The sequence below is a fragment of the Drosophila virilis genome, chromosome 2 (assembly GCF_030788295.1).
Source record: "Drosophila virilis strain 15010-1051.87 chromosome 2, Dvir_AGI_RSII-ME, whole genome shotgun sequence".
Taxonomy (NCBI): domain Eukaryota; kingdom Metazoa; phylum Arthropoda; class Insecta; order Diptera; family Drosophilidae; genus Drosophila; species Drosophila virilis.
The window spans coordinates 20,427,138-20,453,206 of NC_091544.1; the positions used below are offsets into that span (position 1 = coordinate 20,427,138).

At 41.5% G+C, this 26,069-nt stretch overlaps 8 protein-coding genes across 24 annotated transcripts in view; 5 read left to right on the forward strand and 3 right to left on the reverse strand.

The window, feature by feature from the left end:
* Positions 1–11,795, forward strand: part of pyd (zonula occludens-like protein polychaetoid) — a 111,701-nt gene extending 99,906 nt beyond the window's left edge. For 5 of the 15 annotated variants that reach the window (XM_032435072.2, XM_032435080.2, XM_002053232.4 and 2 more), the window contains 9 exons: positions 2,305–2,538; positions 2,729–3,351; positions 3,863–4,014; positions 4,074–4,173; positions 5,246–5,480; positions 5,540–5,843; positions 6,401–6,533; positions 8,049–10,291; positions 11,330–11,795. In XM_032435072.2, coding sequence (XP_032290963.1) covers positions 2,305–2,538; positions 2,729–3,351; positions 3,863–4,014; positions 4,074–4,173; positions 5,246–5,480; positions 5,540–5,843; positions 6,401–6,533; positions 8,049–10,291; positions 11,330–11,553 — 4,248 coding nt within the window. In that variant the 3' untranslated portion in view covers positions 11,554–11,795. Of the gene's footprint in view, positions 1–59; positions 1,904–2,304; positions 2,539–2,728; positions 3,352–3,862; positions 4,015–4,073; positions 4,174–4,392; positions 4,689–5,245; positions 5,481–5,539; positions 5,844–6,400; positions 6,538–8,048; positions 10,292–11,329 lie in introns of those variants that run through there. The other 10 variants (XM_032435091.1, XM_015171729.3, XM_015171731.2 and 7 more) reach the window with 5 other exon arrangements.
* A 673-nt stretch (positions 11,796–12,468) lies between these two features.
* Positions 12,469–15,302, reverse strand: LOC6629351 (armadillo-like helical domain-containing protein 3). The gene is made up of 6 exons (XM_032435107.2): positions 15,109–15,302; positions 14,835–15,042; positions 14,318–14,771; positions 13,854–14,228; positions 13,217–13,797; positions 12,469–13,161 (listed from the first exon to the last, which is right to left on the reverse strand). Exons 1-6 carry the CDS (start codon positions 15,160–15,162, stop codon positions 12,752–12,754), a joined length of 2,082 nt encoding a protein of 693 aa, XP_032290998.1. The 5' UTR covers positions 15,163–15,302; the 3' UTR covers positions 12,469–12,751.
* Positions 15,303–15,401: 99 nt separating this feature from the next.
* On the forward strand, positions 15,402–16,394 carry LOC6629350 (ubiquitin-conjugating enzyme E2 N). The gene is made up of 2 exons (XM_002053230.4): positions 15,402–15,538; positions 15,607–16,394. The coding sequence occupies exon 2, from the start codon at positions 15,669–15,671 to the stop codon at positions 16,122–16,124; it is 456 nt and encodes a 151-aa protein (XP_002053266.1). The 5' UTR covers positions 15,402–15,538; positions 15,607–15,668; the 3' UTR covers positions 16,125–16,394.
* Positions 16,395–16,806: 412 nt separating this feature from the next.
* Positions 16,807–17,959, forward strand: IscU (Iron-sulfur cluster assembly enzyme). 2 transcript variants are annotated; one of them, XM_002053229.4, is made up of 3 exons: positions 16,807–16,976; positions 17,141–17,648; positions 17,707–17,959. In XM_002053229.4, exons 1-2 carry the CDS (start codon positions 16,890–16,892, stop codon positions 17,516–17,518), a joined length of 465 nt encoding a protein of 154 aa, XP_002053265.1. In that variant the 5' UTR covers positions 16,807–16,889; the 3' UTR covers positions 17,519–17,648; positions 17,707–17,959. The 2 variants fall into 2 exon arrangements, with proteins under 2 accessions (XP_002053265.1, XP_015027219.1); XM_015171733.3 differs by having other exon boundaries at positions 17,711–17,959.
* On the reverse strand, positions 17,954–18,908 carry LOC6629348 (vasotab). The gene is made up of 3 exons (XM_002053228.4): positions 18,753–18,908; positions 18,162–18,356; positions 17,954–18,106 (listed from the first exon to the last, which is right to left on the reverse strand). The coding sequence occupies exons 1-3, from the start codon at positions 18,778–18,780 to the stop codon at positions 18,048–18,050; spliced, it is 282 nt and encodes a 93-aa protein (XP_002053264.1). The 5' UTR covers positions 18,781–18,908; the 3' UTR covers positions 17,954–18,047.
* A 1,087-nt stretch (positions 18,909–19,995) lies between these two features.
* On the forward strand, positions 19,996–21,832 carry LOC6629347 (uncharacterized). 2 transcript variants are annotated; one of them, XM_070207057.1, is made up of 5 exons: positions 19,996–20,111; positions 20,197–20,755; positions 20,834–21,084; positions 21,308–21,366; positions 21,445–21,832. In XM_070207057.1, exons 2-4 carry the CDS (start codon positions 20,455–20,457, stop codon positions 21,356–21,358), a joined length of 603 nt encoding a protein of 200 aa, XP_070063158.1. In that variant the 5' UTR covers positions 19,996–20,111; positions 20,197–20,454; the 3' UTR covers positions 21,359–21,366; positions 21,445–21,832. The 2 variants fall into 2 exon arrangements, with proteins under 2 accessions (XP_070063158.1, XP_070063157.1); XM_070207056.1 differs by having other exon boundaries at positions 20,002–20,755.
* A 153-nt stretch (positions 21,833–21,985) lies between these two features.
* Positions 21,986–23,082, reverse strand: LOC6629346 (S-formylglutathione hydrolase). Its single transcript, XM_002053226.4, has 2 exons — positions 22,974–23,082; positions 21,986–22,921 (listed from the first exon to the last, which is right to left on the reverse strand). The coding sequence occupies exon 2, from the start codon at positions 22,916–22,918 to the stop codon at positions 22,061–22,063; it is 858 nt and encodes a 285-aa protein (XP_002053262.1). The 5' UTR covers positions 22,919–22,921; positions 22,974–23,082; the 3' UTR covers positions 21,986–22,060.
* A 23-nt stretch (positions 23,083–23,105) lies between these two features.
* On the forward strand, positions 23,106–24,517 carry mdlc (RING finger protein mdlc). The gene is made up of 3 exons (XM_002053225.4): positions 23,106–23,316; positions 23,381–24,119; positions 24,179–24,517. Exons 1-3 carry the CDS (start codon positions 23,205–23,207, stop codon positions 24,426–24,428), a joined length of 1,101 nt encoding a protein of 366 aa, XP_002053261.1. The 5' UTR covers positions 23,106–23,204; the 3' UTR covers positions 24,429–24,517.
* The last annotated feature ends 1,552 nt before the right edge of the window (positions 24,518–26,069 follow it).

A 26,069-nucleotide genomic window follows, 5' to 3' on the forward strand; every position in this document is an offset into this window, starting at 1 on the left:
GAAAAAAAAAAACACACACACACACATGCATTAATTCAATAAAAACTCAATGTGAGCAGCTTCCCGAATCCCCAACCGAAATGCTATTCCCACCCTATATAGCACAGCCTTGCAAGTTCGCCTGCTGTCGCCCCACTTCAATCTCGGTGCCGCGCTATAATGGGACGCGGCTCAGGCGCAACTCCTTTTCGCTAATGCCATTTAACGATTGCACGCTAACACCGCCGCCACGCCCACCGCCCGTTAGCTATGAGCGAGGTCCATATATACACGCCAGCTTACCCTCGGCAGACAACCAAAAGCAGCAGCAGCTGCAGCCGCGTAGTCGCCAGTCATTTACCATGGTGCCCATTCTAAAGCCCGCCTCCTCCATGCCGGGCAGCAAAGGTCACCTACTGGACGGAGGCGGAGGCATTGAGAGCGCCTCTGTCAATGAGGATGCCAGCTCACAGTACCACAGTTCGCAGCCCAATTTATTGAGCAGCAGCAGTAGCTATCTCTATTTGAACAGCGCCCTCCATGGTGAGCGAAGCGGTCAACGTGCGCCGGTAGCTGCCGCCTGCTTGGGTCGTCGTGCCGTCTCAATAGAACGCCGCACCACGCCCTACTACTACCACGAGCTGCTACAGAAGAACGTATTCGATTCGAGTCTGAATCTGTTGCAGGACAGGGAGAAGAACAGCAATTTAAAGCTGGAGGCGGCCGGCTCAGCCACCAAGGCGTCAACTGGCGCTGGCAGCGCCGCTGTGGGTGGCAAGCAGGCAACACCCGTGGCCAAGCCACAGCAGCGGCTGCCCGACGGCAGCGTCAGCAGCGCCAAATTGACCGCTGCCTATAGTAGTTATTCATCCAGTAGCGATTTGCTTTGCAATGGCAACAGCAGCAGCGCCGGCACCTTGGTCGATGATGGGGCGGACGAGGCGAGCTTTGGGGTGACGCCGGCCGCTAGATCTTTGAACCTGGCCTTTAATAATCTATCCAATCAGATAGCCAATTTGAATAACTTAAGCAGCAGCAACAACAACAACAACAACAACAGCAACAGCAACAACAACAATCATAACAACAACAATAACAATAACAATGCGGATTCCAACAAAAATGTGGGCCGCAGCAACGATTGCATTGCATGAGATTCGTTGTTAATTTAGTCGCCTGCAAAACTGAATGTAGTTGCTTTAACCAAATCTAAATTACGTATATCTGAGTGTTCATTTAGTGTGTGTTTGTGTCTGTACATATTTGTGTGTAGTTAACGCATGCAGAAATCATTAACAACAACACTCTACTCGTTGCTTTTGCTCATTGCATTGTAAATGAATCCAATATTAAAAATTACTTTTAAACACAGCTTATTAAAGTTTCTGAGCACAAAGTGGCTATATAAGTTTAAAATATCAGCTGTTTTCGGCCAACAATCTCTGAAAATATTCCAATTGTGCTGGCAAATAGCTGAATTGGAACCTTTATTTTAAAGCTAAACGCAACGAGTGGGTCTCAAAAACCCATCCACATCAACATACAAACATACCTAACAAAACTATATACATACAAATATTTATGTCTCATATCTACTCGTATCTTCATAATATTAGCTTAAGTCTACGCAAAAGAATCGCTCGCTTTATAGCTAGAGTGATGTATTTTTTTGCTTTTACCATATACCCAAAATATTTGATATCAAGTTGCTAACTAAATGTTTATCGTTTTCATTTGTTTCTTTTATTTACATACAACAAAAACCAAAATCAAAAACAAAAAAAAATGCAATACATCATCATGGTCATTTCCTGCTTAATCATCCCGTTAAACACGCCGCATAATAATCAACAACAATTATCAAAAAAAAAAATCCTCAATACAACACCAACAATTATCAACAAATAACGAAATACTCAACAAATGTCCTCGTCCAAAACTAAAAAAAAAAAAAAAAAAAAATTATCTTGTGTTCGTCCAAAAAAAAACTATTTTTATATATTCAATATGCTTGACAATACAAATGAATTTCAATCGAACGTATCAACCAAACAATCAATCATACAATTTGCTATGTTTCATTTACGTTTCTTGTTGCTGTTTTACAAACAAAACAAAAAATACAAATCGTTGGTTGCTATTTCCCGATATATATATAACCGATAACCGATAACCGATAACCGACAACAATCAAAATTGCTACCGCGTTAATTTTTTGCAAAACTCTTGAATATCGCTAATTAAACCAATTCAAAATTAAATTAACTTGACTCCGCTCCGCTCCGCTCCTAACGTGCCTTCATTTAACAAACTACAAAACCCCAGCCCGTCGAATCCCTCTCCGATGATTTCCTATTCCCCATGACCACATCCCGTTTATCGTATGCATCAAGTCCCGAATCTGATTTGGAGCTAAGTCCCGGGCCATCCGCATCATTGTCGCTTGGCAATTTGCCGCAATTGGTTAAAGCGAGCTCAGATCCATCGATTGCCACTAACCAGGATAACTTGGATAGGGATAGAGACATAATTGGTGAAGGACTACCACCTCCATATACGGTAAGAGGTCCAAACAAGCCCAACTTAATTCTAAACATTACGAGCATGCGCCCCACTAAACACCACCCAAGTGCCCCGATGCGCCCAGCTCAGGCCCTCTAATATATCATCCATCGTATCCATATTGATCACAGTGTGTGCTAATCTATTTCGCTGCCCTTCACTCCTCACCTGCTATGCACCGACACAGGTACCCTACGATCATGGCGTGCAGCCGCCACCGAGTCGACGCCAGACCCTCGACTCCAGCAAGTACAGCATCTACGGCACCCATATGCCCCAGCAACAACAACAGCCGCAACAACAACAGCAGCAGCAGCAGCAGCCAGTTGATTCCACAGTGGGCGTCACACGCCCACAGTCCCTGTATGGCATCAATGCACCGGATCTTCCGCCGCGCGTCGACCGTCAGTCCAAGCCGGGTGATCTGCCCCTGAACACCTCTAGCAGCTCATCACGCAACGGCAGCTCCGGCGGCACACTGGGCCGCAGCGCTCAGGAACGTCTCTTCGGCAAGGCCGTGCTCCAGGACGATGTTCAGGCCGAGTATGTGACGCGCAATGCGTTGGTCGGCGCCGGCGGCGATACCATTGAACGTCAGCAGCAACAGGCCTCTCTAGAGCGACAGGCGCGCATGAATGCGGCCATAGGCAGCCCAGCACAGCACAAGACTAACGGTAATGGAGGTCCTGCCTCCACCTACGACAGCGTCTCTAGCTACGACTCCTACAATAACACACAATTGGCCATGCAGAATCTCGGCCGACTGGGGCCCAATGCGCCCGATGATCTCAAATCAGTGCCAAATGCAAGGTAAGATATAAAAATATAAATATAAATATTAATACAAAAAGAAAGGAGATTCAAGCCCGGATATTCAATTTATTATTTTTTAATATGAGCCAAACATTAAGCCAATCCAGATTCTCAAAACACAACTGAACTGATAGCTGAACCGAAAAATGTTTTTCTTCAAAATGGTTTGGTTCAAAATATAAAGCATTTGAAAAGCCACAGCACTAAAGTAAATTTAAACTAGAAACCAACTATGGTATTTTATTTATCTAAACAAATTTTGAAGAGGCCAATTCTAGATAGAGATCAGATCAAGTGCAAATCTGGCATATGGAAATATTTACGAAAATATTTATAAAAATATTTTCAGTATTTGAAATTAATATTTTCGAAAGTTTATTAAAGTTTTAAATATATATATATGACAAACTATTGTTGAACGGGTTCGTTAATGTTTGAAAAAAGAAACTGTTTAGCTCTAAGTTATGATGACCTGGCATTAGAGCTAATCAAATAACAATATTTCCAGTGGTCGTCCTCTGCCGCCTGTGGGGCAGCCCCATGACTATGGTCGCTCCGCAACGCACGATCATCGCGCTTTTGGGGCGGCCAATGATCTGAATCGCCAAAGTAGTCCCGGCAGGCCACTCTATCATGATCTGAATGCGTCCCGTAATATTGGTAAGTCTGCGAACAGTTGATTTCTCAGCAAATATTCACTCAATTCAATCCCTCCGCAGATCCGCGCAATGGCACACCGCAGCGTCCATCGAATCTGGGCCTGGACAGCAGTCCGCGCAAACCATTGGTGGAAACCAAAACTGATTACGGCAAATATAGGTATGTTTATTAGGAATAATAAGTAAAGTCTTATACACCAAGCACTCCGTATAATCGTGCGTGAAATCATAAAGAAACCTATTACTCTCTCTCTCTCTCTCCTCTCTCTTTCTCTAATGTTTTCGGCATTTCAATCGCATGCACTTTCAAATGTTTCGTAAATATACAAAAATATTGTACCTTTTTGTTGTCGCCCGCTCTGCGCTGTCGTCCATGTAGACGCTACCATTTGCCTAGTCCCATGCATTTCAAATACACATCACATCGTTCACAGCCGCCCACGGCCTTACAGCTGAACAGCCTGGTGCGTTTCGGCGCCATGGATGCAACTGCAACGGGCCTGGGCTACTGGACCCGTAGACCCATTGCTGCGCCCCGCCTCAAAATGTCGCCCAATTTTCCAATTGTCTCAGCTTACGATACGCTCGTTTAGTAAAGCCACAACGAAATCTTTTTAAACGATATTGCACCACAGCTCAAGAGTTAAATGAGATGAACTATACAAAAATAGATCTATATCTGTATACATATAGTTTCATTTCATTCAAAGAAATTTTGTTTATATATGTGTGTATCTCTGGAGCTTCCCAATTGCCTGCATTTAAATGTTATTTTCCATACAAGTCTTAATTTTCTTTTGTTATTATAAATTCTTTTATCAAAATAGTTGTTTGTATGCCCCCTTAAAGACCTTGCATCTCATCAAGTCCAACTGTGTATATAGACCATGCAAAAAAAATTCCAAATGTCTGCTGTGCAATAAACGACGACTGTATTAAAACTATCTAATTGTGTTCTGTTTTGCCCAATTAATTAAATATATATATCTATATATATACAGCTGCGTACATAGTTTATCACACATATCCTATAATTATGTCAAATATTTTTCTCTTTCTCGCTTCTGTTTGTGCCCATCGACACGTTTCATACAATTTGTTTATGCGCTATCATAACCACACAACCACTCGAATACAACTACCACAACACCAACACACACGTATAAACTGTATGTGCCAACACCATGTTCCATCACGCCCCAAAAATGCAACCACAATCACAAAAATCCTAGCCGCAACAACTCCGTATCGGCAGCCGACTACAGCAAGCTTCCAAAAAATCCACACAACGTTGTGCAGCCCACCAATGTGAGCAATGGTGGGCAAATGAATGGCAGTGCCACGCCCAGCAGCAATGGCAGCGGACCATTTAAGCCCGTGCCACCACCCAAGCCCAAAAACTATCGGCCGCCTGTGCAGAGCGGCGGTAGCAGTGGCAGCGGTGGCACCACGCCCTGGGAGAATGGCGTAAGTAACTAATCAAAAACTCTTTTGGAGCCATTTCGTTCAGTGGTTGCTCTTTGCAGGACTCTGGTTCACCCCGTTCGCCCAATGGATTCTACTATCCCCCGACGCCTTCGCATCATCATTACGGACCACAGACGCCGGCACCCGGCTCACCGCATCAGGGCCAGCCCAGCAATGGCCACATGCAGCAGCCTACCTACGGCACCAGCACTGGCAACTACGGGCAAGCACCGCCGACCCAGCAGCAACAGCAGCAGCAATATCCCCAGGCCAATGGCTACAATGGCAACAGTCATCACTACAATGGTGGCAGTGGCACCGGACCGTACATTGCTCCACATCGGGGCATGCCACCGCCAATAGGTAAGTCCCTACTTAAACGAGGCTTATAAAGTGCAAGTATATGTGCCCTACTCGGTTATACCCGTACAGCAGATACACAGCAAAGGGACAATATATCAAAAAATTAATAAAAGTTGTGTCTGTCTATACAATAGCAGAAGGTGTATACCAGCAAGCTCTTATACTCTTCGTTATTTATCGATATTATGAAAGTTGGAGGATATAATGGAAAATAAATTAACTCGGCTTATGCTCTAGAAGAAGATATATTTCGAGCTCTTATTTGAGAGAGATGACATCTAAAGATTTCGAGTTTCAATTAAATTTAAGTAATTTAGAAGGGGAATTCAAGATAGATTAGACTTGAAAAATAAAAATATTAAATTGGTCAAGATAATTAATATAATTTGCCTATTTGAAAAGAAATCCAAATGAAATATGTTGAAGTAACCCAAACAATTAACAGTATATTATTAGTTCAATAAATTTATAACAATCTTGGCAACATCCTGTATATGTAGCTTTTGGGGATTTTTCTCCTTATAACCGAGCATTTTTTTAAATTTGTAATTTTCTAGGCAATCTACCACCACATACACCCGAACGTCACGCACTGGATTTGGCTGGGAGTCGGGAACAGCGCGGTTCCGCCTTTGAATTATATCGTAAGCCGCAGATCGGCGCCGCTGTTGGGCACCATCACAACATGAGGTAAGTGCTCAAATCCAACTATAAGCCAATGTACACTGAATTATCCCCATCCCCAAAAAAAAAAAAACTGAATTACAAACAGATTGAGAATTTCTACAGCTTCGGCAAGCTGTGTGTGTGCGTGTGTGCGTGTGTGTGTGTGTGTGTGTGTGTGTGTGTGTGTGTGTGTGTGTGCGTGTTTGTTTGCGTATCTGGAGACTACTTAAGACCTAGGCCAATTCAAAGCTCTACACACCTTGTACACCTGCGTACTGTGTACACAGTTTACAAGCACAATCTGTTAACGAAAAATGTTTTTATTTTTGTTATATGTCATTTTGTGATTTACAATTTACAACAATAAATCAGTCAATCAGTCAATCAGTCGATCAATCAAAACTCTCTCATACTGCCAATATATAATATATTCATAATCATGCGGTTGCTGGTCATTATAAATGTTTAAATGCATAAAAACAATTGGAAATTTGTCGCAATTTTTTCACAAAACGCACAAAAAAACTCGCATAAAACCGAAAGATAAATTCTTGTTTGATTTACTTAAGTGACGCATAAATAATTATTGTATTTTGCAATAACCAAAATTATTAACCAAAATGCTTAACAAATTTGCAAGCTGAATGTACCAAAAAAAAAAAAATAGAGATATATATCTCGACTCGCTTAGCGCACATTTTGTGCTGATTAAAAATTAAAATTTGAAAGAAAAAATTAAATAAATAAAAATAAAAATAACGAAAATAAAACATTTTTCGGGTTAACTTTTTGCCACACACAGTTCTACTTAGTATACACTCACTTATTCTAGAATTTCTCTATACACACCCTACATATACTCATGCTGCGAGCATATATCTTTTTCTGAACTATTTCCTTTAATTAGAGTTCAACACATTTGTGTATTTGAATTGTTGGTTTTGGGTTTATAAGAAAAAATACAATATTATTATGATTACGCTTAAAACTAACACCCAAAAACGACTAATTGACTTCTAGTACTCTCATAAATGTTGCTTTTACTGAAAATACTTGAACATGGTAAATGGTTACAATTTTTTTTCTTTGTATTACATATCTACAATTTGGTTATTTTTGCAAAATCTAATAAGTATTTATTGTACTTATTTATATAATAAGAAATACAACTTTGGGTATGCGCTTGTGTGTTTATGCGAAAGATTTGCAGAAAATCGCGAAACAGAAACTAATTTTTGCAAGCACAAATTTTTGTATGAAATGCATATTTTTTTCGTAAACAAATCTACTTCACGTTTTTTTTTTTTCAAAATGGCAAAAGTTCAAAGAAGAATTCATTGTCGGACCGATTGCTTCCTGGTAGTGTTTTCTAGTCCCTAATTTCTGGCACAATCAGCTTTTCAAGTCACTTTCCCATAGCGCGTTGCCGCACCAAAGTTTGATCCCGTCTAAAAAAAAAAAAACAGAAAAATCTTTTTGCTAATCTCCATAAAAAAAAAGAAACACAAAAAAAAATATAAAATAAATTCAAAACTTTAGCGAAATGGAGCCATACGATGCGCGTTATGATGATAATTATTATGCCATGCCGCCACCAGCGGTGGCACCAGCAGGAGCAGCGGCTCATCCACACCCAGCACATCCATATACGCATCAAATGCAACGCTCCCGATCCGCACCCCGTTATCCCAATGAGCGACCGCCGCACACGCAAGATCCCAACTACTACAGCCACTACGGCACAGGCAGTCGTGGCTATAGAGGCCAGGAAATGCAATACTATGATGAGCATGGCATGGAGGTGGCGCCACCACCACTGCCGCCGCACAAGAAGAAGAAATCGGTACTGAAGAGTCCGCTCGCGGCACTGAAAAATGCGCTTATCAAATCGACACGACCACTGCGTCGCATGAATAGCATGGTGGAGCCGGAGCGTAAACCGAAGGGACTGCGACGTCAGCAATCGATGCTTGAACGCGGCGTCCAGCGGCCCTACTATCCCGACGAATATCCCACCTACCCGGCTACTGGCTATGAAGAGCGGCCGCCGCTGCCGCCACCAGCGGATCCGTATTACGGTGCGCCGCATTATCCACAGCAGGAGCTGATGAACAGCACCTACCAGAATCTGGAAAGTGAAGATATCTATGGCAATATTGGGGGCACAGTACCACGGCACATGGCACGGCCTCCACCAGACACAGGCTATGCCGGCTATGATCAGTACGATCTATATGCGAATCGCGCCTGCATCGATCTGGAGCGACGTCAAGCCGAGGCGGCTGTCAGCGGCCGCAGCGGAAGACGCATTGTGCGTCGACACAGCACCACAACGGCGGATCGTGGGGGTAATAGTGGTGCAACCGCACCACCTGGCAGACGGCACATGCACCAGGCTCATGCTGCGAATGGCTATGAGCAGCAAGGACAGCCGCCGGACATTTATCAGACACGCCAGGGCGCATATATGTTGCCTGACCAGCGGCGTGCACCCAACTCTGAGGTAATGACACGGCGGCGCTTCTATCCCGGCGCCGCCAATGAGCAGGGCGAGGAGGCCGAACCCATGTATCAGACGCGTCGCGAAATGCAGCGCGAAATGCAGCGCAATCATCTGTATCAGTCGAAGCGGGAAATGCAGGAACGCATCATACAGGGCAAACGCGACATGGAACGCGAACTGAGTGCGCAAAGCAGCAGTCAATCCGAGCGCAGCGACGACCGCTCCGAGCGCTCCAATTCCGATAGCAACTATCAGTCGCGGCGGGAGGGTACGCGCAGCCAGCTTCGCGAACAAATCTATCAGACGCGACGCGAGGCGCTGGACAGCATGGCGGAACCGATCTATGTAACCAAGCGAGACATGGGCCGGCCGGCGCCCATCTATGAGACGCGCGAAGAAAGCATCCTTCAATCACGAGAGAACGAAACCGATGAGAAGAAGGAGAAAGAGTGCAAAACGGAGCAGGTGCAGGTGGAAATAAATGCACAGCCCGAGGATGCCCAGGACAGCACGCTGAGCCGCTCAGACCTGCAAAAGTCCTCGGACACGGTCGTTGAGAATACACTGGCCCCCGTCGTCGTCTGTCAAGCGCCGTTGGTGCAGGACGAGATCGATGCGGATGAGAATGAGGATGCGGATGCGACTAAGGACGACCAGCCCAATGAGGCTGACAGCAGCACAGAGCCTGCGGAGCAACCCACAGCTATCGAGCATAATCAGCACAATGTAGCTATGTTGGCCAGCGACACGCAGAATATGTCGGATGATGTTTTTGAGGCCACCGATCAGGTTACCCCACTCCCCCATGCCACAGAGCCAATTTCCGCCTCGAAACAGCCGTTGTCACCTCGCGCACTACGCGCGCCCTTTCACATTTCCAACATACTAAAGCGCACAGCGCCGCCGCCGCCGCCCAGTTCTTCGCTGATGGCCGACAGCTGCACCTCGATTGAGACCCAGTACACATCGCAGGCCAGCCTGCCGGTTGGACCGCCCAATGCGACCAGCACACCTTTCAGCAGCAGCATGTCCCTGCCCATTGCTGGTCCAGTGCCGGCTAATGGTGCCACCGCATTTCCCAGCCTGCCGCGTGAGCCAAGCACCACGCGCGGCTTCTTTGATGCCAGCGGTGGCACGCTGGCTGACAAGCTGTGGCACGTCTCGCTGCAGATACCGCCGGGCGCCATTCCGGCTGGTGTGCGTCAGGAGATCTACTTTACCGTCAGCGATCCGCGCATGGGACAGGCCGTTGGCGGTCCGCCGCTCGACATGGAGAATGGTTGGTCTATCTAACTTTCTACACACACTCTCTCTTTCTCTTACTCTCGTATTGCTCGTATTGTGTTGTACCTTCACTACCACCTATTGCCACCACAGCAACAATAGCAACAAAAGCAACAAAAACAACAATTAAAGTTACAAGCAACTATAATTATTACTAAAGCAAATTCACAAGTTTCTATTTTTTACTTGAATTTTGTTTGCGATATTTTGAATGCAAATCATTTTAATTATTTAATCTATGTGTATATAGGTACAATGTATATAAAGATATTCCCCTAACGGAACTCTGTTTATTTTGAATATTCGCAGCTGTAAAATATATTTAATGTTTAAAATATTTTTTAAAATTCATTTTATCGTTTTGTAAATAACTGCGCAAATTTTCTATATAATTGAGCTCTGAAAGGGGCATTTCTTTTATTATTAATGTGCAATATTATATTATATATATTTATATATTATATTTAGTTGGATCTAACTCTGTAGTTTGGATTTTCTTATAATTCAGCTTAACCTGCATGTTCTTAATTCTAGTTGATTTTTATATACTAATTGGCGGAATGGAATTGATGGAAATGATTAATATTACACTCATATTCTTAAACGCTTTAACTTATTAAATATATATAAATAGTTTCTTTCATTTCACTCAAAATTACAACACATATAATAAACATATAATATACAATCAACATGGTTTCAATAGATATACTTATATATAAAATGTATATACTCCAAAATATATAAAAGAACTTCCCTTTGGTACCTTTAAAAAAACAAAAACGTTCGTAGACAAAAATTATTATTTTATATAACCCTATCAACCAAATCTATTCCTTTAAATGTTATGCTATATACCTTATTTTTTCTATTACTTCACATGCCGTAACACACCAAACAACACCAAACTTGTATTATTTCGCTATTCCTAAAACAATCACACCCACCAACACAAGCATATACTTGCAATTAGCTTTATTACTCTTAAAATGAAAAACAATTGATATCTAAAATATTGTAATCTCCTAACCAGGTGAAACGATGCTATCGCCACTTGTCATGTGCGGGCCGCAGGGCCTTGAGTTTCTGGTGCCCGTTACACTCAATATACCCCATTGTGCCGGACGTACCGCATCACTGGGTCTGGCACTCAAGGCCACCGACAGTGAGAAGAACCTCCATACCGAATGGGACAACATTGATCTGCCCAGCAATGCGGCTGCCCACACAGTGTCCGTCAAGGTGGATCACTTCTAGGCCGTAGAGCACTACAGTTACATAGTTTTAGAACGTTACTTAGACCCATATATTCCCGCCCCCAAACACACAATCCTCTCATAAAAGGAACCTAATTAAATTCATATAAACAATTGTAAATAACATCATCAAATATCATATAAGCCACAATTCCACGACAAGAGAAATAACACAACTTAGATATTGATTATGAAAAAGAAAGAGCTAATTTAAATGCAAATTTTTGTTAATTGTGCCTTTAAGTGATCGATTTGCTTTTGAACCAGGTGTCGTATAAATTATATAAGCGAACGAGTTAAATTATCGAAGTGAAAGCAAAAAAAGAAATATCTGTATAAAAAATCTGATAACAAGCAACTGTATATTTTAATGAAATTTATTAACCCTTTTTGCTATGTATTTTACAACTTTAAATTAATTTAATCGAATATTGATATTTCATTCTACGCAATTTGCAAATTGTTTTTATCTATGATCTATTTTATTGCATTGAAAATGTTCATCGTTTGCAAATGTTGTATACAAAATGTATACATATATAAACCACATAGATGCATTAGACTTAGGAAGCGTCTATATAGCCAACAAAATTAATATATATACTAATATGTATTACATATAATTACTTTTTTGTATGAAAAAGATATAAGCACTTAGAAAGCTTGGGTATTAATAAAGGAGCAACAAGTATATAAATATAAATAAAATGGATTAAATAATTTTCATACTGTGAAATTGTCAGCTTAATTGAATTTACAAATGATTATTGAACGATTAGGGTGAACATTTTTAAGAACTTTTTATATCAACTATATGTTTGTTTTGTGGAGAGAATTAATCAACAAGAACCCCAATTGGTAAACAAAAACCTCAAAAGTGAAAAAGACCAGTCCCAACATTTTAAAACACAATCAATGAAAATGTAGACAAATATACGAAATATATTTAAAATACATTTATAATGATAAATAGTAGCGATAGCCATATACGTATAATTTTTCACATACATAATTATGTATATTTATATTTATGTATAAGTGCACTGCTCGACAACGAAAGGTAACAAAAGCTAGCAAAAGCACTTTTAATCTTATAGATTACATCGAGTGTATGCTTCCAGAGATTGAATAATTAAGGATATAATTATATAACTAAACGTCAGAAAGCAATTTTAACAGTCTTGGGAGTCAGTGGGCTCCTACGTGGATGGCCCCGGTGTCGTCGGTGTTGAGGCGGTAACTGTTGCTAGTAACACCTCCTGCTCGGGTATAATGGACACAGCTTCCTTAACATAGCCGTAGATGTGTTTTCGCGTATCATTGACCACATCACGGACCATGGCCTGAAAGAAACTGCTGTGCAGCGGTGCTTCAGCATATCGTTCGTACTGATCCAGCGAGTCCTGCAGCTTTAGTGTAAGGTCATAATTTTTGCGTACGACATCAAGTATTTGTTCCTCCGTCGGTGTCGACAGACCCTGCTCGGCCAGCCATTCCTTAATTTTGTTTTGAAAGTGCTTCACAATGGCGAGTATGTTGACAAGAGCATTTAGTAGCTTGATAACATCGTCCTTATATTCGCATTCCGGCATAGTGGTGTAGCGCAAAACTAGAAAGAATATTATTAAAAGGTGTTTTAAATACATTTTCCTTCGTTCGCTTACCCATGGCGTGTATTTCCGTAAATACTTTTTCCTCGCGATTTAGCTCATAATAGAGCTCATCATAGCTGTTTGTTGTGGCTAGGAATGTGTCGCCGTACGTAATGAAGAGATTGAAAATGTTGACCACCTGCAGCGACAAGTGAAATATATTGCACTTTTTTACTAGAGTCTGCTCCTGATTGACCAGGAAGCGCAATAGACCAATCAAAGCCGACCACAGCTCCTTCCAAGGATAATTGAGGCGAACGCGACAGCGTTTCTGATAGCACAGAATGCGATGAATAACTCCAATGCACAACAGATATAGCTCCATGGGAAATTTCTTCATTAAATGCGAGACAATGAACTCCACCAGCAAATCAAGCAATGTGGCTGCCAGAGGCTGCGACTTCCCCACACGATCCACATTAAGCTTGCGATGACGCATTTGGGCGCGATGCAACATCACCTTGAAAGTCAAATTACTGTCATGCATCATTGAGTTTGCATACTGATCCTCTGATATGCAGGTGAGTATCAGAAAGCAGAGCTTTAAATTGGCAATGCTGGACTCATTCTTGTTGTCCTGCATAACAATGGAGCTGTGGAAACACAATAATTAACGTGAATCAATCGACTAGAAATGTCATAGATTTACCAATATTGAAAAACTGCTACGAGCAGATTTGTGGGATACTGTGTCATGTCTATGATGGGCGCATTGGCTAGATCTGGCACCGGCTGTGTCAGACTCAATGTGTTGCTGGGCGATGGCGGTGCACTCGACTCTGCCTGTGGATGCGCCAGGGTCGTAATGAAATTGCGATTGAGATGCACTGCCTCATACAGGGCCAGCAATAGACCATTGTTGGCCTTAATCTGCTGCACACGCTCGCAACCCTCATCGGAAACGAACATGTTGCCCACCATGCTTGAGAGCGACGAAAACCACGAAGAGGATTGCACATTATTTAAGCTTTGCATATACTGGCGGCAAAAATCAATGAGTGACTGCGAGATCATTTGGCCATAGCTACAAAACCGATAAAGGCACATTATGAGACATTCGTTATCAAACATGCTTGTCTAATTATCTATAATTTAATCAGTGATTCACATTACCCATTCAACGCTAGCTCGTCGGCCAGAATGGAGAGCTGCACTACATACGGATTGGTTGCCTCGTGCTTCCGATAGTTCACCAGAATGGTCAGCAGTATGACAATGTCGTGGCCATGCTGGGCACGAAATGTGGGATCGCTCAGCAGGCGAACAAAAGCATCGAACAGGCTGTGCATCATCAGGTATTCAAGGAGCACGTTCTGGCTGACATCCGTGCCAGTCACCAACACCAGCAACAGTTTCAAGCACATGAAGCGCGCGTTTTCGGTAACATCGCCAAGCAGTATCCGGTTGCAATGCTGCATCAGCAGCTTTAGCCACTCATCCATTGTCTCGTGTCCGAAGATCTCATTCAGTATGTTCGAGCTGGCATCGGTGTTGCACTTCCTGAATATGCCATAGAAGAGCGAGCATAATGTCTGCAGGCTGTTGCACAGGCGCTTGGGGTGATCCTCTACGCGTGAAAAGAGGTTTAGATCTGTGTGTTTGTGTATGTGTCAAGTATTAGACGTCTTACCCCGTGATGTGTCCAGCATTTCTATACATTTTTGGAATAGTGTATTCAGGTTCGGCTTAACCACATGCAGCTGTTCGTTGTTTATTTTGCTGATTTGGTCCTCCAGGGACTCAAAGTTGGGTTGCAGCAAAAAGAACTCGTGCCAGAACTCGGGGCTATCCGCGCTGGGATCCTCCCCACGACACAGCAACTCGTATATGTAAACAACCTAAGAAATATCAAAATAATGCATGAAATGAAAGTCAAGCCAGGTGAATTGAGGTGCATTCCAAACCTTTTCCTTGGGGCGTTTCGTGGAACCACTGCCGCTCCGTTTTCGTGACGTCATGGTAGTCAACTTGTAAAACGGTTTGTGTTAATTAAAAAAATTTGCTGGGCGTCTTTGAGAAGTGGAAGACAGCCTTTTGTTGCTATTCTTGCTGGCAGTTTGACATCGGCACCGTCGCCTAATACACGTTCATGCCAACAAACGAGATATTTTTAGTTGAATCGTGTACGCAATGTACATTGTTACACACTTACCAACACTGCTCAGCAGCTGTTGTGCAAATTTATTCCAATTTTTGAACTAGTTTTTTTGTTCAAGTTTTAGGGACACAGGCTAGTTTGCTTTTATAAAACGCTCGATCAAACTATAAATAATAGTTTTACAGCTCGTCATTGTAATAGTCCTATGTCCATCTCAATTAAACGAAGCTAGACAGGTGCAGATCAGTTAACTTTCTTTTGGCGGAACAGACCAAAAAGATATTTTACCTTTGTCATTCTTAAGTTGCGTGAACTCAACAACAGAAGCACCAACAACAACAACTGGGACAAAAAGAAGGTTAAAACATGTCCAGTCTGCCACGTCGCATTATAAAGGAGACGCAGCGCTTGATGCAGGAGCCGGTGCCCGGAATTAATGCAATTCCCGATGAAAACAATGCGCGCTATTTTCATGTAGTGGTCGCCGGTCCAAATGACTCGCCGTTTGAGGGCGGCGTCTTCAAGCTGGAGCTGTTTCTACCCGAGGATTATCCAATGTCGGCACCCAAGGTGCGTTTCATCACAAAAATATACCATCCGAATATCGATCGTCTTGGACGCATTTGCCTGGATGTGCTAAAGGATAAGTGGAGTCCGGCCCTGCAAATTCGCACCATTCTCTTGTCCATTCAGGCGCTGCTCAGTGCGCCCAATCCCGATGATCCGCTAGCCAACGATGTGGCCGAGCTGTGGAAGGTCAATGAGGCCGAGGCCATACGCAATGCACGTGAATGGACCCAGAAATATGCTGTCGAAGACTGAAGCGCTGCGTGCTCTAATATCTCCTCACAAGGTGGGTGCAGCTAAAACGGGCTAACAGCCAATTTCTTGGATGGACATTCGTCCTTCGACCCACAAGCAAAGCAAGCAACCAACAACAAAACCGATAAAAGATTAAACCATTTTTATAACACACAATTTTTTGTATATTTAAATAAGTCGATGTCGAGGATATGGAGATGGAATATAACATTGAAGATATAATTATAATGCTATAATAAACGAATAAAAACAAAATTCTATGTAAAACAATGCATTGATATTTATTTATTTTCCTTTTTCAATAAATTACTTGTTTAAATGATATTGAATAACTCTCGTATGTTCCCTTTAACTAATTTACATATTCGTAAATGGGGCTGTTGTTTTCGAGACTCACGACCGCATTTCCCTATTTAGCAAAAGTAATATATGTAAACAAAAGTAATCCCAAACAGAACATCCAAAGTATATGCTGGCAAGAAATCATTATACATTGTACATGTATATCAAATGTCTTGCATATATACATATGTCTATATACATACATACATACATATAAAGAAAGAATATTCCATGAGTACCAATGAACGAACAAAGCTTCTTTGTACCAGTTCCATTTGGAACGCTAGTTCCAGTCATTGAGCTGGTTCGATAAAAACTACGCAGTATCCAGTGTGTTTATTTTCGACTCTTCTCGTGCTGCTATTTCACAACCATTTCATTTTATATCAGTTGACTTGAAGCAAGAACATTTTCGAAATAAATATGTCTTTTATCCAAAAATCATCTCGACTTCTACAAGTCCAGCTGCGTCGAGTTCAGAGTGTACCGGTGGCACTATACCATGAGAATGTATGTATTAAACTTAAGATTTCGCCTCACGCAAATTTCTTTCGTAACATATTTTATACTAAATAATTACATGTTTTGTCTGTTTTTATTGTACTGTACGACCTATAGTTTTTGGCACGCTATAAGAAAACAATTACGTGTTAACAATTGACTTTCTCTTTCAGGTAGTCGAGCACTACGAGAACCCCCGCAACGTGGGTTCCCTGGACAAGAAGGATGTCAGCGTTGGAACCGGCCTGGTTGGCGCACCAGCGTGCGGAGACGTTATGAAATTGCAAATCAAGGTGGACGAGAATGGCAAAATCGTTGATGCCAAGTTTAAGACATTTGGCTGCGGCTCAGCCATCGCCAGCAGCTCCTTGGCCACGGAGTGGGTTAAGGGCAAATCTATTGACGAGGCAGGTAAATTGAGGAATACGGACATTGCCAAGGAACTGCGTCTGCCGCCCGTCAAGCTGCATTGCTCCATGCTCGCCGAGGATGCAATTAAAGCCGCCCTAGCCGACTATAAGGTCAAGCAGCAAAAGAAGGAGGCGAATTAAAGCCGCATACATAAATACTCCAGTTAAATACAAACCAACAAACTTGATAACAGCTATAAGTTATCAATATTAGAAAACAACAATATGCGTACATATATTATTTGCATTGGATTTTATAGTATATAAATGTGTGAGTAGTAGTATAAGTTACTATAAAACATATCTTTTATCGCTATTCTCTTTTATAGATAGACAGTGCGTGCAGTGGTGTGTGCGTGGAATACAAACCATGGCAAATAGCTGGAACTGAACTTATCTAAGCGATGTGTGAATGTTAATGCGAAGATGTGTGTGTTTTTAAGGGTTAGCTAACTATTAGATACCCTTTTTGTGAATAGGCAATATGTTGTGCGGAAGCCATTTAAATTTTTAGTTATGCAAATTTAAGCCTGTAGAATGTACATGTATATGAATAATCAATAAACTGTTAACAAATCTGAATATGTAGGTAGACTATTTTATTGATTGTGCCATTAGACTTTAGATATTGATTTTTTCAGTTGTAAACGCTCGCAATTGTTCGCAATTTTTATGATAGACGCACGCTGACGCCGCCGCCACATTCGCCCTTTGACTTGACCTCAAATGCTGCAAGTGAAAATTACATTTAACGCCAATTTAAGATTGAACAAAGTAGACTTACGATCGTCGGCGTGTTGGCAGTTGTAATTGGCCATGACGCACGGGCTTCCGAACGTCAAGAGGCGCTCCTTGCTGCTGTTCTTAGTCCTGGCGCACACGGGCTCGTAGTCGTCGCCGCAAGCGCGTGCGCAGCTGTTTGCCGGCTTCTTAGAGTCCTTGGCTGGACTGGCAAAGACGAGCGCCAACAGGCACAGCGCTAATCAGTGAAAAAAAGAAAATAAAATCTTACTAAGTGCTATAAAAAGAGCACATCCTTATTCACGGTTTATACTACCCTAACTACTTATTTTTACCTTATCTCAAAAGATGTTAGAGGGGTCAGTTTGCTGTACAATCTGCAAGTTATTCTATGAGCCATACATGAGAAGTTATAGATTGTTTGGTTATCATATAAATAAAAAACTATCTGTATATAATTAATATTTGCACAAGCCTGTATGATATAGAGATCTTGAAATAGGGTCCTACAACATATGATTATAATCTATATATTTAAGCTATGCGCTACCCCACAATGCAAATATCATTGTAGTAGAATTTTTTTTTTATTTCATTGTTTTTATTTCATGTCCGCTAATCTACTATAACTTACCCAGAATGGTAAACAGAGCAAAACGCATTTTAATATTCCAGAAGGTCTCGAGCAAAAAATGAAAACCGGCTTTGAGTCGAGTTGGAATTGAACTGAATTTCAGACTGTGAGATTTATCACCTTTATATACAAGTCCAGCTCAGAACGTAGCCGATGACAATAGCCGGTGCCACACAGACTCACGTGCATATGTATGTGTGTGTGTGTATGTACATACCGATAGACATAAGTATATATGTATGCATGCATGTATGCATGATTTAGTCTATATTGTGCCGATGGGAATCACTGATCCCACACTTAAATTACTATGTATTTAAAAGTAGACAAGCTTAAAATGCATTCATGTGTATTGGTAGGTAATGATGGCAATGACGGGGACAACGACAGCCTCGAAATGGACGGCATTTGAGGGACACGCGTCGGGTGGTGTCATTTAGTCTATAACGGTTTAAGTGACATTTGCCCCCACTCTTGGTGCCTGCTATGGAGACATATTTATGTGGGCGATTTGTATGTACTTATTATCAAATTAGCGACTTTGACAAAATGCGGAATGGCGTTTAATTAAAATGTTATGTAATTGTTGATAGAGTATAAATAGTTTAAGTTTCAATTTGATGTGCTTTTAAAAAAAAAGTTTACTTTTCGTAGCACCTGCGATATATTTATATGCAGGGTGTCATTCCAAACTAAAACGATAGTCTTCGGAAACGTTACACTTCTGGCTCAATCCAATTTACGCACATTTGCATGCCTCTCGTGTGAAATGAACGGGGATATGCCCCCCAAATCCAGTTCACGTGATGCTTCAACGTTCTACAAGTAAATCTCTTCATCCGCTGGAATTTAATGGACTTGTTTATCCAAAAAAACAGTGACTGCCATTAAGATCAGTTTTAATTCAGTGATGTCATGCCAGTCATTAAACCTAAAAACGACAATATGAGTTAAATCGTTGTACATAATGTATAAAGTGCATAGCTTCCTTGTTTTAATTGTTTTTGTTTTTATTTGGATGTATAAATCAAATATACGGCTATGTAAGGTGACTAAGAAAATAATACGTTAAAGATAAATAAATGCAAGCGCAGAAAGAATAAAGCAAAAATTTATAATAAAATAAACATATGAAAAGTAACTATAAAATATGTACAAGAGGAACCCAGAGGAAAATCAAGCTATCGTTGTTAAATATCGATATAAACATGTTTGGTATATCGGCATCGCAATGTGTTATCACATCACTAGATTTCTTAAACACGATGCGTCATTTTTCGCTCTAAACGTTTGCAATTTCACAATAGAAAAGAAAGTATATTTCGTTGAATGTTATTTATAGATATAATTAAATAAAAGGTAAAGTACAAGACAAGGATCTATCGTGAAATAGAGCACATAATAGTAAACATTTTACCTGCTTGCAAAACTCAAAATAATGGAGGAATTAAAGAAATTGGTCGCACAATACCAATGTAATGCGTCTGTTGATGTAAGCAGCTCCGATAGCGACAGTGACTCTTACATATCGACTGGACGACCAGCACAGCGAAAATCCGTCAATGAAACTAAAGATGCTGAAGGGGAGAGTGGAAAACGTAAAACCGGAACAGCTCGGCTGCCGACAAGACGTCCAGATCCCAATGTATACAACAGAAATGCGTTGCTTGCGCGCGAAAATCGCCGCAAGAAGAAGGCGTACATGGAGGCAGTCGAAAAGGAGCTTGACGAAACTCGTAGCACCAACAGATCCTTGCTAAAAGCACTTAAGAAGCAGTTTAAATTAACACAAAAGCTCGAAAAAGAGTGTCAATATTTAAAGGACGTATTGGGTAATTGCAAAAATAACAAAAATGTTACCACAGTACTAAATGTGGACATTTCATCGCCGGATAATCGGGCTGCCTCACCTGATGGCTCCCTTATATCAACTTATTCAAGCAGCAGCTATGAGCTGCCCATGGAGACGAACTCCTTTCCAGGCGTGCTGAACGACGACAATGGTAGTGTAGCCGCAGAACAATATATAAATGAGCCGCCATCAAGTTCATGGAATGATTTTATCGATGATTTATTAACAGATTATCAGCAACAGCCTGCGCCCGCGTACGAGGATGAGGGCTGCACCCGATTTCTGGAGGAAAACAGCTTTGGCCTACCAGAATGCCAGCCACCGCTGAAACCACTGACAATTGTTGATGAGCATAGCTATTTCAATAAATTTTCGGAAATTGGTTTCATTCCAAGCTGCGAATGGAGCCCCAGTCGCACTCCGCCCACGCAGTTGCTTCAAGATGACGATTTCTTGATCAACACAGACAGCGGATGCATTGCAAGTCTATAGATTTATTATTTTTTTAAGTATTTTGTTAAGGTGTTTTAAGCATTCTAAGATTAAGCTATTCGAACGCGTTCTTTTTGTGAATCGATATAATTCTTTCCATTATGACAATTTTAAAATTTGACCAGCTTAGCCCGTGGAGCTTATGATAGAACACCAGCCCACTGAACCGGTCCTTTGGCTTCGATGTTAAAAATTTGTTTCATAATTTCAGGCCTGTGTGGAGGCGCGTTGGATAATTTTTCATCCAGCACGCGAATTATAAATTGAAAGGTGGGTTTCCTAAACCAGATCCAAGCTGCAAAAATACCAAATGAGACTATGATCTATATTTTTGTGCCACTTTTTCAGTTGCGGCCAGAATTTAGGACGAATCTCGATATCTAACGGATTTCCATGTTATATTGGAAGGAGATGAGTTACAGGCGTCGAGTGTATTAAATGCAAAATAACGCCTTATATTTTTTTTTTATTCATTGTTGAAAGAGTCAAAACCTTACTAATTTATTTGGATTCTGACATGTTTCAGATGTGTTAATCACACAATCGGTGTATACTCTTACATTGATTTTAGTGGACAGTGAGGCTTGAAACACCGGTATGTACTTCTATCATAACTCCTGAAAAGGCATCTCGTATTACTTGAACTATTATTTGTTGATTTTGGAAAGAATAATCGATACAATTTCATTAATATGCATTTGTTATTGAGCCCAAATAAAACTACAATTACACAATATTTATGATTAATGTATTGTTTTAATATTATTTTGTTAAGTTACTGGAGTCAAAGTGTACGAAAACTACGTTTTGTCTTAAACTTTACCTTGCAAGGATGTTACACATGCTTGCAAAAATAAGAAACAGGTAGACAAGTGTAAATAGGCAAAAGTGCAGTTGTATATACAGAGTTTATTCGTCAACATAACTTTTTACAAACAAAACTCGAACATTTTAGTTTTATCCCTTATGCCTTTAACAACTTGGCATGGTAATCAATATGCTCGGCTATAAATGTTGCTATGTAGAAGTAGCTGTGGTCATATCCCTCGCGTTGCTTGAATATGGTCTGGATGTGGTCGTTGGTGGCAGCTGCAGCAAGCAATTTTTCTGGCAGCAGTTGCTTGCCAATAAGAAAGTTATCAGCCGATCCTTGATCTATGAACAGTTCTTGCGGTGTGCTGGCATACTTTGAGACCAGGCTGGTGGCATCCCACTGCTGCCAGTTCTCTGTGTTTGCACCCAAGTAACCGGTAAATGCCTTCTGGCCCCATGGGCATTCCGAAGGGTTCGAAATTGGTGCAAATGCAGAGACTGATTGGTACAGACCGGGATTTTTTAAGGCGCAAATCAATGCGCCATGTCCGCCCATGCTGTGACCAAAAATCCCCTTTTTGCCGGGCAACGTCGGGAAGTTCTCATTGACTACTTCAGGCAACTCCTGCGTGACATAACTGTACATTTTGTAGTGTTTTGACCAGGGTGCTTCAGTAGCGTCTACATAAAAGCCGGCGCCACTGCCAAAGTCATAAGCATCATCCTGACCGGGCAGGTCTACTCCACGTGGAGAAGTATCAGGATTAACCACGATGAGGCCCTGCTTAGCTGCAGTCCCTTGGAATCCACTCTTCTGCACAAAGTTCTCGTGCGTGCAGGTCAAGCCGCTCAAAAAGTATACCACCGGGCATTGGGTTTTATCTTCAACTGCCGCAGGTGGCAAGAAGACACCAAAGGTCATATCGCAATCCAATATGTTAGAGTGATGTTTATAGACACGTTGCTCGCCCTCGAAGGATTTTGTGGTGGACACCAGTTCCAGCTTCATGGTCTAAAATTTACAAATTATAGTATCTATACAATAATTGAAGCAAAATATTTACTTATGTAGATTTTGTCTTAATAAGAATTATCTTCGCGAAAGGAATCAGAATATTTTTATACCGGTACCAGGGCTCAGTACTGGTTCCATAATAAGTTCAGCCCTGAAATAAGGTTTTGTGTCGCAGCTGTGTTGTAAAATACTCTGTTTATAAATATGTGCAGCACTAAACTGTAGCAAAACGCACGATACGTAAATAAACCGGCATCACTTATAGCAAATAAGTAATACAATGTCCGAAGAGGCGCCAAGTACTTCTACATTTGGCTTCAAGAAGCGTAATTTCAACAAAGGTTCGGGTATGAGGCGGAAGAAAGTCAGCAGCACCAGCAGCAACGATTCGGGTAAGTCCAAAATTGGCGCAAAAAGCAATGATAAAACACAGTTCTAAAATATATATAACCACAGAAAAAAATAGCGACGAGGAGTTGAAAAGTAAAACAAGTGCCTTAGTTCGTGCTGAAAATCGTCGGAAGCGTACTAATCCAAACTTCCAAAGCACTAAATCGTTAGCTAAACGTAAGGCGGAAATAGGCTCCAGAGGATTCGACTCATCAGGCAGCGACGCTGACTCGGCGGGCGATAGCAATGCTGTGGGTGTGGCTTATAAATCGAAGCGTGAAGCTCTTTCTAGTGGACCTCAGGATCAGGGCGCCACTGCCGTTAATGAAATGGACACGGAACTGGATCGCGATGCCCAGGCGATACACGCGCGCTCACTTAAAATCAATGAAGAACTCGAGGGAAAAGCGGACGATAAGATCTATCGAGGCATTAATAATTATGCGCAATATTACAAAAAGAAGGACACTGCGGCGGGCAATGCTAGCTCGGGCATGGTGCGCAGTGGGCCCATACGGGCCCCGGCGCATCTACGTGCGACTGTACGTTGGGATTATCAGCCAGATATTTGTAAAGATTTTAAAGAGACAGGCTACTGTGGCTTTGGTGATAGTTGCAAGTTTTTACATGATCGCAGTGACTATAAAGCCGGCTGGCAGCTAGAAATGGATCACGAGGCGCAACGGCGGGGAGATTGTGACTCGGATGGGGATGAGCATAAATATGAGATTCACTCGGATGAGGAATCCCTGCCATTCAAGTGTCACATATGCAGGCAGAGCTTTGTTAATCCTGTGGTCACCAAGTTAGTTGGCTTAATATACAGCTTATTAACATATACTAATAAATCTCTACACATTTTAGGTGCAAGCATTACTTCTGCGAGAAATGTGCGCTGGCCCAGTACAAGAAGTCGCAGCGTTGCATAATTTGTTCACAGCAAACCAATGGCATTTTTAATCCTGCCAAGGAGCTGATAGCTCGCCTGAAAACAGCACCCACGGACGAGTTAGATGATGATGATGATGATGACGATGACAATATTGAGCACGGCCATCATGACAAAAATATAGAGCAAGTGTTGCCAGTTTCCTCCAATAGCGAAAGTGAATAAGTTAGCCAGGTTTTTTGCGCTGGGTACTGCGCCTTTTAAAATGTGTTCTTAAATGTTGTCAAATTAAAAACAAAAAGTTTATTTTTGTAGACTAGTGAATTCATTATTTTCTCTACGAATAATCATCTAGTAGCTTCTAAACCATACAAGCTTTATTCAAACACACAAACTCGAATATAAGAAGCTTACTATTTTTATATATAAACTGTTTGTCCGAACGGACTGATCAAGCCTAAGTCGTAAGGTCTAGAAAGCTGAATTTTCACTGTAGTTACCTTATATGATGGAGGTGCACGCTAAGATGTAAACGTGCGTATAGGATGGTAAGCAAAAAAAATTCGTACAAATGAAAAAAAAAAAACGAAAGTGAAAATTTCAGCTTAAGTTATACTGAAAAGTCAAATACGAAACCTAGGTCGTCTTCGTTGCTCGCAATGCCAAATAAAATGAAAAATCACACGAGCACAACTAACTGAGACGAGTAGCTATTGGTTTTCCTTTCTGTGAGAATTAATATTTTCTCTGTTCTGAACCTAGTTGATTCTCTTTTGTCAATGTGACACACACTTGTTTTTAGACATTGAACATTCTTGGTTACTTGCTTTTATTCGGCTTCCGTTGACACTTGTAGGTACAGGCATTTAAGGTTTATACTTGCTTAGTTATTTTCATTTAAGCAAGTATATTGCCCGACCGGGCAACATTTATATTAGACTTATGCAAGACACTAGTTCATGCGACAGCCAAATACCACGTCTGCGCAATTCTGTTCCTATGGATACAACTGCTTGGATATTGGGTCAGTGGGGAAGTTCGAAATGAAAATAAACAACATATTGAACATGTTGAAATGGCCAAATGCAAAATAAAGCTTAACTCAAATTTTGCCCATTTTGTGCTTATCGACGCACATTTCTATTGGAAATCTCTGTCTCAGCCTTTCTGTCTGCATTTGAAGAACATAGCACGAAAAGAATGTGTGTGGAAAGAATTTTTTTGGCAATAAAGACCCTGACCAAAAAGCCTTTTAAACTCGTTTGCATTTCATTCTTGGGCGCATAAAACCAAAATGTTGCCAATATTGATTGCTTGGTGAGAGGAGACTAAGCCCGCTGCCCGATGCAAGCAACAAACGACCTCATAAGTCTCAGAAAACAATGCCGGCTAAGGCAAAAACAAACTTTGGACCCTGCCCGATGCACACAAATCAATTGGAGCTTCCCCAATGCAGGCATCAACGTCAGCCGAAGGGAGCTCGACCAAGTGATAGTTCAATGAATTTGCAAACAAATTTTTGAGGTCCTCTGAATAGTTAATTGCCAAGTCTTGTGGAAGCATCACAAGGAGATGAAAATGGGCAATAACTAAGAGATCATAAGAGTAACAGGCTATTACTTCTGGATATTAATCGGTGCAGCCCAAAATGGTGTGTTATATATAAGTAAGCTAGCGGGTATTGTCCGGCTTTGCCCGTTTTGTGCGAAACATTTTGGATAATTCTTTTGCATTTAGTACACGCCTGTGGAAAATTGAAATCTACCATTAGCATCTCTGAAGGCTGAAGAAAAAACTTGCGTTTACAGACCCGCATTTTCGTTCCAATAGTGGTGAACTTTGCGAAGGTGTGTCAAATAAGTTCTG

Coding starts and splice junctions, on each gene's coding strand:
- LOC6629348 (XM_002053228.4), bottom strand. CDS start 18,780: ATGCGTTTTGCTCTGTTTACCATTCTGG. Junction 18,357..18,752: donor TGCTCTGTTTACCATTCTGG/GTAAGTTATAGT, acceptor TTCACTGATTAG/CGCTGTGCCTGTTGGCGCTC. Junction 18,107..18,161: donor CTGCCAACACGCCGACGATC/GTAAGTCTACTT, acceptor TTTCACTTGCAG/CATTTGAGGTCAAGTCAAAG.
- mdlc (XM_002053225.4), top strand. CDS start 23,205: ATGTCCGAAGAGGCGCCAAGTACTTCTACATTTGGCTTCAAGAAGCGT. Junction 23,317..23,380: donor CACCAGCAGCAACGATTCGG/GTAAGTCCAAAA, acceptor ATATAACCACAG/AAAAAAATAGCGACGAGGAG. Junction 24,120..24,178: donor GTTAATCCTGTGGTCACCAA/GTTAGTTGGCTT, acceptor TACACATTTTAG/GTGCAAGCATTACTTCTGCG.
- LOC6629346 (XM_002053226.4), bottom strand. CDS start 22,918: ATGAAGCTGGAACTGGTGTCCACCACAAAATCCTTCGAGGGCGAGCAA.
- IscU (XM_002053229.4), top strand. CDS start 16,890: ATGTCTTTTATCCAAAAATCATCTCGACTTCTACAAGTCCAGCTGCGT. Junction 16,977..17,140: donor TGGCACTATACCATGAGAAT/GTATGTATTAAA, acceptor TTTCTCTTTCAG/GTAGTCGAGCACTACGAGAA.
- LOC6629347 (XM_070207056.1), top strand. CDS start 20,191: ATGGAGGAATTAAAGAAATTGGTCGCACAATACCAATGTAATGCGTCT. Junction 20,756..20,833: donor CGTGCTGAACGACGACAATG/GTAGTGTAGCCG, acceptor ATTTATTAACAG/ATTATCAGCAACAGCCTGCG. Junction 21,085..21,307: donor ACACAGACAGCGGATGCATT/GCAAGTCTATAG, acceptor TCATAATTTCAG/GCCTGTGTGGAGGCGCGTTG.
- LOC6629351 (XM_032435107.2), bottom strand. CDS start 15,162: ATGACGTCACGAAAACGGAGCGGCAGTGGTTCCACGAAACGCCCCAAG. Junction 14,229..14,317: donor GACGAGCTAGCGTTGAATGG/GTAATGTGAATC, acceptor TCGGTTTTGTAG/CTATGGCCAAATGATCTCGC. Junction 13,162..13,216: donor TACGGAAATACACGCCATGG/GTAAGCGAACGA, acceptor TATTCTTTCTAG/TTTTGCGCTACACCACTATG.
- LOC6629350 (XM_002053230.4), top strand. CDS start 15,669: ATGTCCAGTCTGCCACGTCGCATTATAAAGGAGACGCAGCGCTTGATG.